The following is a 9772-nucleotide window of genomic DNA, read 5'->3' on the forward strand; positions in this document are numbered from 1 at the left end:
CTTGTCCTCTTCTCCTTTCTTTTCTCTACACTCACTTCTCTTTGCCATTAAGTCAGGCCTGCATTGTAAGCATTCACTCTGTAAGTCTTGTCCCTCAATAAAACGAGAGACTGGGTTTCTGGCAGGCCATCCCAACAGCAATCCTGTGGCTTTGGCATCTTCAGAAAGAGATAGAGAAAAGAAAGAGTGGGAGAGAAGGAGAGAAAGAGGGAGAGAGATTGTCTAGGATGTTAGAGTTTACCCAAATGCCTCTAACTGAGGTTCAGCTCCAGAAAATTTCAACTCAACCTTATAATCTACTCTTCTAACAATCCTCTGTACACTCTATTTTGCTTCTCTCCAACTCTTTGGGTCCTCCTAGAACAATTAAGACTCGGCTCAGAAACTGTGTGTGTAGGTGTATATATGTGTTTACTGTATGTATACTGCCTGCCAGCCCCAGCAGAAGCTTCTCAGCAGAAGCATGTCTGTCTTATTGTTGGTAAAATAACACACAGAGTAAGACATCTGATGAGCACTGCAACCTCAGGATCACAACTTAACTTTAATTAGCTGCAAACTCGATATGATTCAATTCAAACAACTTTAGGAACTGCAACTTTGCAAGGAAGACTCATGACTTTCAGGACTCATAGCTAATGTTGATAGATTATAGCATTACAACAAAAACCTTAAACAAGTTCAAGTCATTTTTGAGTCAACCCTGTCTCCCTACACTGTTAAAACTGTTACTTGGATCTAACTCAATAAAATTAAGACAACATTTTCCAACTATTTTTTTCAAGTTTAGTGAACTAACTGATATTTTGAGTAAAGACAACTTAATAATGTGAATTTCAATGTATGCAAAAATATTAAGTAGCATTTTCAGAAAAAGCCAATAAATTGAGTACTATCAATGTAGAAAATATCATCATTTTATACACATTAAACTTAATTAAAATAGGTAACTTAAATGAAAAAAATAAGTAGATAATGTTCTGATTTATTAATTTTGATCAATTGACCCTCTTTGTTTTGAAAGTGTAAATAGCTTCAAATAAATAGTTGCTACTATGTCAATTTCCAACATTTATTAAATCATTGCCATATCCAAAACAGTAGCAATGAGCTGGACAGTATAAACATTGGTATTCAGGCATTTAAGAAAACATGCCCTCAGCAAATAAAGTGCAGGTTAGTGGAACACCTTCACAGTACAGTTCTGTGTACATAATGTTACAAAATTTAAAAATTTAAAATTAAAATTTAAAATTAAGTAACAATTTACAAACCAAATTCAAAATGAGCTGGATAGTGTTAACAATCAATAACATCTATTCATGCATTAAAAAAAGCATGACCTCAACTTATAAAGTGCAGGTTAGAAGAACACCTTCACAGTATATTTTACTGTGTGTACATACATAATATTAAAACATTTTAATATCAAGTTAACTGGCACTTGCTATTTTTTTAACAATTCACATGCCATATCCAAATAGTGGGAATGAGCTGGACAGTATAAACAATCAAGAACTTCTGTATTCATGTATTAAACAAAATATGACCTCAGCTTGTAAATAGTAGGTTAGTAAAACACCTTAAAACGATAGTTCACTTCAAAATGAAAATTCTGTCATCATTTACTCACCCTCAAGTTGTTTTAAACCTGTATGAATTTCTTTCTTCTGCTGAACACAAGGAAGATATTTTGAAGAATGTTCTTCCATAGTCTTTTTATTTTTTTCTAATATGGAAGTCAATGGGTCCAGTTAACTGTTCGGTTACTAACATTCTTCAGACATCTTCCTTGTGTCCTGTAGAGGAAAGAAATTCATACAGGTTTAAAACAACTTGAGGGTGAGTAAATGATGACAGAATTTTCATTTTGAAGTGAACTATCCTTTTAACAGTACAGTGTGAACATAATATTGAAACATTATAACACTAACATTACAGGTCACAAGCATGACCATCTGACCTCAACTTGGCATAATACCTTCACAGCGTGTGTGAATATTTTGAAACATCTCACTGATCTCACCTACTGACCAGTTTTTAAAGTGCAGCTTCACAGCAGGTCTATTTTGTGTGTATAAAATATAATTACTTTTTCACACCAGGAAGTATGACCTGTGTACAGTATAAAACATGACAAGGATAAACCATTACAACAACCTGAATGTCCAATTATGTCCAATATAACATTGGACATAACACCCATTATGTCCAATGTATAATGATGTTGAACAGACAAAGAAAACAGCTGTTCACAAGTGCAGTGACAGTCATGTCTGAGTGCCTAGGCAAGGAGTTTGTTTTTCAGGGTCATGAACTTGGGGCTTGGTTTTGGGCGCAGTGTCTCAAGTCCCACGAAAAGTCTTTGAAACACCTCAAATGTTTTGGAAAGCTTGGATGGATACTCAAGATTAAGTGCATATGTCAACCCAAGCAGGAAGCAGCATGCTTTGGCCAGGTTTCCAAGATTGGTAAGGACTGGTATTCCCTCAATGATGATTCCTACTGCATCTGGCTCACGGCAGACATAGATGCTCATGTTCTTAATTTTCAGGTCCTCATGAACAATGGTCTCTGCGGCCCCCTTTTGAGATACAAGATAAAGTATTTAAGACAAACAATCTCATTTATTAAGAAAAATAAATAAATGCATAAATAATCCACTACCTGCCAAATGCTGGTTCATTCAGTTCACATTAAAGGGAAACGCTTGCCAAAATTTAACCTAGGCTATTTTTGTTAATCTACCAGAGTCATTCTTTCTTGTAAAAGCATAATTAGAATGGAAATGCCACTCTCAAGATAGACTTTTTTCATATGAAGTCGAAATGCCTTTTGAATGGGAGTGCTAGGGGCACTACAATGATGGCATAAAAATCACTATTTTTAAAACACTAAGAAGGCTCAACACAACATGAAACTGTACTTGAAGTGTCACCAGGGGCTCTACACATGGACTCGAGCATTGACAACATTGTGTACCGTATTTTCCGCACTATAAGACGCACCTTCAATGAATGACCTATTTTAGAACATTTTTCATATATAGGGCGCACCGGATTATAAGGCGCATAAGATACTGCAGTCAAACGTTTGACTGGGTTTGCGTTATGCATCCACTAGATGTGCCAAAGGGAATGTAGCGAATGCGCGGCGCCGGAGGTGAGGCGTTTTAGTAAGCGTGAGCGCGCTGGGGCGGGCACGTAACTTGCATTCGCAGCCTGACTCATGAGTATTCATGTGCGGCGGCTCGCTGACAGCAACAGCAGGCTGTTTGAATGAGACGACCCGGTTACTGTGAACAGGGAGCGCTTTATGAACATTCTGTGACGCGCGAGCAGCGCGGGGGACAGTGTGTCTGTGTGTCTGTTAGTAAGAGTGAGCGGTCGTGAGCGGGCACGTGACTTACACACATAACATGATTTATACGAGGTTGAACTGGCCGTGTGACAGAGCGGGCATAAGATGGACACGAGCGCGAGTTCACGGGCGAATTTAATAACGCAGAGCGTTATTAACCAATTGATTCATATGTAAGGCGCTCCGGATTAGAAAATTAAAGGCTTTTAAGTGCGCCTTATAGAAAGGTTTTGTACGACTCACTTTATCAGTGGCGGCTGCTGTTTCGTGTGCCTAGGTGACATAGGGCCAGTCATTTGTTTGTGTCTACTAGAGTGCCAACCTGTGAGGAACTCACAACTGATGTTTAGTTTTATGTGTCGCCTGGACAAGTCAGTGATTCATATTATTTAAGCGCTAGTTAATCCCCTGAAAAGCTGTTATAGACACACTTCTAGGTTAAGACAACATTGGTGCAATACCCTGTAGATCATACATACATACATACATGTTTGTGTTTCTGGTAGCTGGAATTTTGTCAATCTCCAAATGCAATGCAACATGAGGAGAGTAAAGATGGAAAGCTCCTAAAGTTTGTTTCCATATAAATTGCCATGAGCTAAGTTATCATGCTTTTTATTGGAATTACAAGTTCATGACATTTCCTCATATGTAGTTCATTACATTCGGAGATCGAATACTTTTGACTGTCAAAATTCTAGCCACCGTAAACACTAACTGATAATGTGAGTCGCACAAAACATTTCTTTTTAGTAAACTGTGTGTACACAAACAATGTTGTCAATGCTCAAGTTCATGTGTAGAGCCGCTTTAGTGTTTTAAAACTAGCGATTTTGATGCAATCATTGTAGTGCCCCTAGCACACCCATTCAAAAGGCATTTTGACCTGAAAACGAAAATACGGTCAATCTTAAAAGTGGCATTTCCATTCTAATTATGCTTTTACAAGAAAGTATGACTCTGGTAGATTAGCAAAAATAGCCTAGGTTGCAATTTGGCAAGAGTTATCCTTTAACAGTCCGCACAATTTAAACATGTTCACCAGACTGACCCAAACCTGCTTTGAGACAATACTTACACAGTAATCTGAGATAAGCTCCTGTCCACTCTCTCCCATATACTCAAAGAGGCATCTCAGAGTGACATCTCTCTTCTTCACTGTAGTGGCACTTGGGTCCTAGTTAATAGAACAATAATGAATAAATTATTTTTGTTGGTAAATTCACTCCAACCCTGTAATTACTGTAGGTCTGTATTATTTTTTCTTTTTTATTCATTATAATATATTAATAGTAATAACACGAGACAATTTAGAAAAAAACTGGCTAATTAACAAAAAAACAAAACAAAAGAAAAACCACCCAGATAAGCAAGATGCTGAAAAAACTGAAAAACAAAACCACTCAATTGATTAATATCGTACCTTAACTTTGTAACCAATTTTTCCCTACCTGTATCAGATCCATCAACAACTTTTTGATGCGTTGACCAGTTGCTCCTCCCTTGGCACTAAAGAGTTCTAGGAGCTTTGGGGTGTATTTGTCCAGCTGTGACATAAACGTCGCTTCCAGGGAAACTGCAGTACATCTTCGGAACTCCTCGTTTACCTGTAAGACAGCAAATGTTTGACTTATTTAAGGGGGTTTAAAGATTAATCTACTATCTCATGTCCAAGTCACAATTTCTAAAAAGTTCTCAGAAGTGAGTAGTGTCAGCAAAAACTGAATGATAAGTCACTTACCTGGAATGGTTCGAAGAGGGCAGGCCATCTTTCCTTGAATTCTGCCACACCAGGAGACTTGGTAATAACTTCCTGTCTTCTCCAGCTGTATGTTCTGGCCATCATATCATTTGTGCTCCTGACAGAGTCCTTTGTCTGATGGGCAGCAATTAGGTCAAGTCTCAGATTCTCAAGGGTGTCATCTGTTTCACCATGTGGGTGTGAGGGCAAGTAATTCACCTCTGCCCTCTTTGGTTTCTTGACATTTTTAGCGGCTTTTCGCTCATCACTTGACTTGTTTCTCAGTGAGTTTATCAGGAGTTCAGTGCTTCCAAGTGCTTTCCGTTTTGTCCGGTAGTTTCCACACTTATACTTTAGGCTTACCTGCCACCCATAAATTCCATTAAAAGATCCGGGCTCCTTTAAGCAGGGATGCTTTGCAACTAGTGCCTCTGCCACTGCACATCTCTGGGCATCATTGGGGTAAGCTGTGTAGAAAAACATGGCCTCTGCCAGGCGCTCCAGGATGTCTGATTTGATACTTGGTGATGTCATAGGGGTGCCATCTCTTAAATAAATCTCGTTTCCTTGTCTTAAGGCCAGTTCAGTGTTGTGTGAGAAGGTTGGAATTGGAAACACAGCAGGCCATGGGCTCTGCCTTTCAGAGGGGGATGGACTCGGAATGACGTATCCACTGAGTTCCCACTGAGACTCGTACACTCACAGAGAGAGCTGACATCAGAGGCATCTGGGGTGCTTTCCTGGGGAACAACGGTCAGCGTCAACTCCAGCGGTGTATACACAACTTTAAGTGTGCACTTATCTTTCAGCTCATTGGTAGATGTTAGGGTGAAGAAGTCATCAAATTCCTCATCTTTGTATTGAAGACTTATATCTGTGGGGATGGAAAAATGTTCTTTGACAGCTGCAACCAACTCATTCACAGTTGAGGGCATGCCACTGCTGAGAGTGAGTTTCTTGATTTCATGATCGATGAGGACCCGGAATCTCACAGTTTGCTCCATTTCTAAGAAGAGTTATGTTGGAGACAGATGTGGCGCTTCAATATCACCATTTGCTTTCCTGCAACAATATAGGCAGACAGAGGATATACATCAGTAAGGCATCGTTGCTCAACGAGAGTTATGTGGTCTGTCTTCTCCAGATAATATCCGCGATAATGTTCATCAAACCAGGATATCTGTGTTCTCACAATAAAATACACTCTTTCCTCGATAAGTGCAATTTGAAGAATCACTGCAAAATCAGGAAGACCTGCAGTAGAACCAAAGGCCACAATCATGCCTTTTGAGTACCTCGATCCCTGATAGGTGACTGTGTCAGCCAGCTGAACATGAGACTGAGAAGGAGATATATGCCTGATTGACTCCTGAACATTTACATGTAGGACATCCACTGGAACTGATGTTACTCTTACAACACTAAGAGCAGGCAAAACTGTTGTGGAATGCAGGTTGTGGCTTATCATAAGCTGGTGCTTTGTAGCCAGGGACAGGAGAATGTTCTTGAAGTTGCCAGTATGCCTTACAATCCGTTTAAACTGGCTGTGTTTTGCTTCGAACCGCATCGTCCAGAAAGCTATAACTGGTCCAAAAGCTTTTATCAAAGCAGGATAGTGCTCTAAAAAGTGGTGCTTCGGGATTAATTCTTCATTAGGGAACACTTCCTGGAATCTGTGTCGGTGTTCAGAAATTTTTGAGTCAAGATATGCAATGCTTTCCTCATTATGGACTGGACCCACAACAAGCTCAACAATGTCTTTTAAAGACATCAACAGAAGCCAGGCTGGATCACTCAAAGGTATTTTGTGTCCAATAATGAATGGCAACAGTCGTATGAGGGACCAATTTTCATGCGCGTTTCCTCCAATCTTGTTTCTTGAGGAGAAGGTAGCAGGCACTGGCTGAGGAGAGTTAGTTTTGTCAGACCACTTATATGGAAACTGTGAAATAGCACTGTTAAGTTCACTAAATGTGAAATATTTCTTAGAAATAAAAACACTGAAGCACAGACCCAGTTCTAAGGGAACAATCCCTTCAAAAACGTCATGTAATATGTCAGGTGGATAGCCAGTGACACAGTGGAAATAGCTCAGATTTTCAGTCAATGGACAAGCCTTTTTAACACCGAAACAATGTGTCAAGGCAGGGTTTTCTTTGACAGTCAATACATGAGTTGCATGTGCTTCTTGGGTGCGAGCCGGAAAGGCACCAGACCTCACCTCCTTTATCTGATATTCTGATCGCTGTCCAAGACAAAATCTGCAAATGAATGGACCAGAAAAGTTTTCCACTAATCCACAAATTGAATGTGCCCCAAGATTGTCTGCTGCAACGCAAAACACACTTCCTTTCACATTTTGTCCTACTGAGGAAATGTAGATGCCGTCACGCTCCAAGATAGCAATGTCTTTTAACAAAGGGGCAAGCACTTCCTCATAACCAAATCTTTTGATGTCCACTGCTTTACATAAAAGGGCCAAGTACACAGAGCTCAGAGTTGACCGAGATGAGTGTGGAATGTTGCCAAACACCCAGTATACAGCTGTAATCTTGTGCTTCTTTCTTGAAGTTCCCAGTGGATTGCAAATTTCGAAGTCATCAATGTACAGTACAAGTGTAATTCTTAGTTCTTCAGAATAAAAAGAATTATCTTTATAGATTGTACCGTCTTGATATGATTCATATTTAGTAGATGGCTTGTCCTTTTCTTTACTCAGAACTTTTTCTCGAAGATCTTCTTTACCCAAAATATTAATCAAAGACTTAAGAATTGGAATATACTGGAAACTTCTCTTCTCATTTGGTTCAAGGACATACTCAACAGGCTCAACAACTTCAAATTTTTCTGTATAATACTTCCGTCTCTTGAACGATGAGGATAGAGGACCAGCACTACTAAGTGCTGAGCTTAGGGGATTGGAATTGCACAATTCTTCCACCAAAGATGTAACAACAGTGTCATCAATGGTTTGGTTATTTTTCTTAAAATGTGAAACAATGATACTTTTAACTGAAGATATGCATGCAGAATTTGCTATGAAGTGAAGATCATCAACCAATTCATCAATGCACCGAACTGAAACATTATGAACACTCTCTAATTTCAACAAGAGGGATGCTATATACTCTACAACTACACTGCTTCCATCTTCCTCTTCATAGTGTGCATTAGTGCTACTGCCTTCATGATTAGCATCATTGTGGACCTCATCCTCTTCAGAGGCTTCAAAATCAAGTGCTTCCTCGGGTAACCCACAAATAATCCCTGGTTTGAAATCTTGTGATGTATGTGGAGTATGCTTTCTGTGTTTGTGTGTTGCAAACGTCCCATACACATTTGTTTGGTGATCACATTCTATGAAGACACACTTAACAGTCTCGTTATTCTTGAGATGGTGACCTATATGCTCAAAAAAATCCTTTTCGTTGTTAAATCCAGGGTTTTGACACAAAGGGCAGGTAAATGAAAGACTTACTTGTGGTGAGATGAAGGATTTAGCTTCTGGGTGGTATCTTGAGAGGTGAGAGCGGAAGGAACTCCAGGATTTAAAAGAACATGGGCAATCTATATGAATACAAGGCAAGGCATGGCTGTGTCCAAAAGTCCCATGATGCAGTCTATAATGCTTTAAAATGTCACTCTTTCCTGGTACCACAGTGTTGCACAATTTACAGGGCCATCCCATCTGTCAATAAAAATAAATAAAGTTAGTTACATCTAGCCTTTTGAATACAAGCCTGATAAAATCCATAAAAAAATACACTTAAAATACAAATGAAGATTATTCTGCTGGACAAGACAAGAATGGGTAACTTTAGTTCATCACAGAATTTATTTTAGAAATAAAATAATCTGAAACATCATGTCAACCTCATGTCTAACCATCACAATTGACTAATTGTTAGGTTAGATAGCCTAAAATACTTGTAACCTCTCTTGCCAAAATATTAGTGGAACAACTGGAATGACTGCAAAGTGTGTTGGTGTGAGATGTGTGAATGTGCCACAGTCAAATACAAAGTTTTCCTGTTAAGACAAACACGTGTAAAGCACGCTGGATGAGGAGAAATGGGCCTGCACCTTGAGCACCACCGTTGAGGTGTGTTAACCGCGGGCGGTGTGGGTGTATTTCAGGCTATGTGCTAATCCACATTAGCTAACAGTGCCCACACTCATAGTTGCAAATGTTTGCTCCCTCATCAATGTGGTTTTGGTTAGATTGTGTGGATTGTGTACTCGCCAAAGTAACTGCTGCACTGGCACATTAACATTCATCTCCAACCGACGATAATCAGTAATCACTTAACTTAGCTAACGTTAGCTGTGGCTACGTGTGTCTGTCGTAGCTTCGACAGCGTTGGCAGCGGACTCAATGTTTTTGAAGAAGTTACAAACACCTCTGAAACATTAAACTATCACACAAAGTCAACATTACTTATACAACGCGCACACACACGTAACGTTAGATTAATACAGTAATTTATGTGGCTCAAGTTAACAAACTGTTTGAGGTAACGTTAACGTTAGAGCACATTCGAAATTGGCGCTCTTCGACAGAGCGATTGTGCAGCACAAAGACGTTAATTAGGGTAAAATCTCACTTTTAACAACACAAAGAGTTACTTACATGAGGTACGTGAAGTATTATCCGGCTCCGTAGAAAACCCC

General features: G+C 39.4%; 2 protein-coding genes across 2 annotated transcripts; both read right to left on the reverse strand.

Moving 5' to 3' along the window:
• Positions 1-1058: 1058 nt before the first annotated feature.
• LOC119901326 lies at positions 1059-5761 on the reverse strand. Its single transcript, XM_038716959.1, has 4 exons — positions 5102-5761; positions 4812-4967; positions 4439-4537; positions 1059-2584 (listed from the first exon to the last, which is right to left on the reverse strand). The coding sequence occupies exons 1-4, from the start codon at positions 5633-5635 to the stop codon at positions 2285-2287; spliced, it is 1089 nt and encodes a 362-aa protein (XP_038572887.1). The 5' UTR covers positions 5636-5761; the 3' UTR covers positions 1059-2284.
• Positions 5762-5775: 14 nt separating this feature from the next.
• LOC119901325 lies at positions 5776-9766 on the reverse strand. The gene is made up of 3 exons (XM_038716958.1): positions 9732-9766; positions 8580-8789; positions 5776-7004 (listed from the first exon to the last, which is right to left on the reverse strand). The coding sequence occupies exons 2-3, from the start codon at positions 8787-8789 to the stop codon at positions 6108-6110; spliced, it is 1107 nt and encodes a 368-aa protein (XP_038572886.1). The 5' UTR covers positions 9732-9766; the 3' UTR covers positions 5776-6107.
• Positions 9767-9772: the final 6 nt, after the last annotated feature.

This window comes from Micropterus salmoides, unplaced genomic scaffold (assembly GCF_014851395.1).
Source record: "Micropterus salmoides isolate LMB-PRFRI ecotype aquatic unplaced genomic scaffold, ASM1485139v1 Ms_hic_scaffold_13, whole genome shotgun sequence".
Taxonomy (NCBI): domain Eukaryota; kingdom Metazoa; phylum Chordata; class Actinopteri; order Centrarchiformes; family Centrarchidae; genus Micropterus; species Micropterus salmoides.

Excerpts from the sequence above, each read along its gene's own strand:
- LOC119901326 (XM_038716959.1), bottom strand. The coding sequence starts at position 5,635 with ATGACATCACCAAGTATCAAATCAGACATCCTGGAGCGCCTGGCAGAG. Across the intron at positions 4,538-4,811 it reads TGTTGATGGATCTGATACAG|GACCCAAGTGCCACTACAGT; the intron begins GTAGGGAAAAAT and ends TCTATTAACTAG. Across the intron at positions 2,585-4,438 it reads AGCTTATCTCAGATTACTGT|GGGGCCGCAGAGACCATTGT; the intron begins GTAAGTATTGTC and ends GTATCTCAAAAG.
- LOC119901325 (XM_038716958.1), bottom strand. The coding sequence starts at position 8,789 with ATGGGATGGCCCTGTAAATTGTGCAACACTGTGGTACCAGGAAAGAGT. Across the intron at positions 7,005-8,579 it reads AATCCTTCATCTCACCACAA|CCAGTGCCTGCTACCTTCTC; the intron begins GTAAGTCTTTCA and ends AACTCTCCTCAG.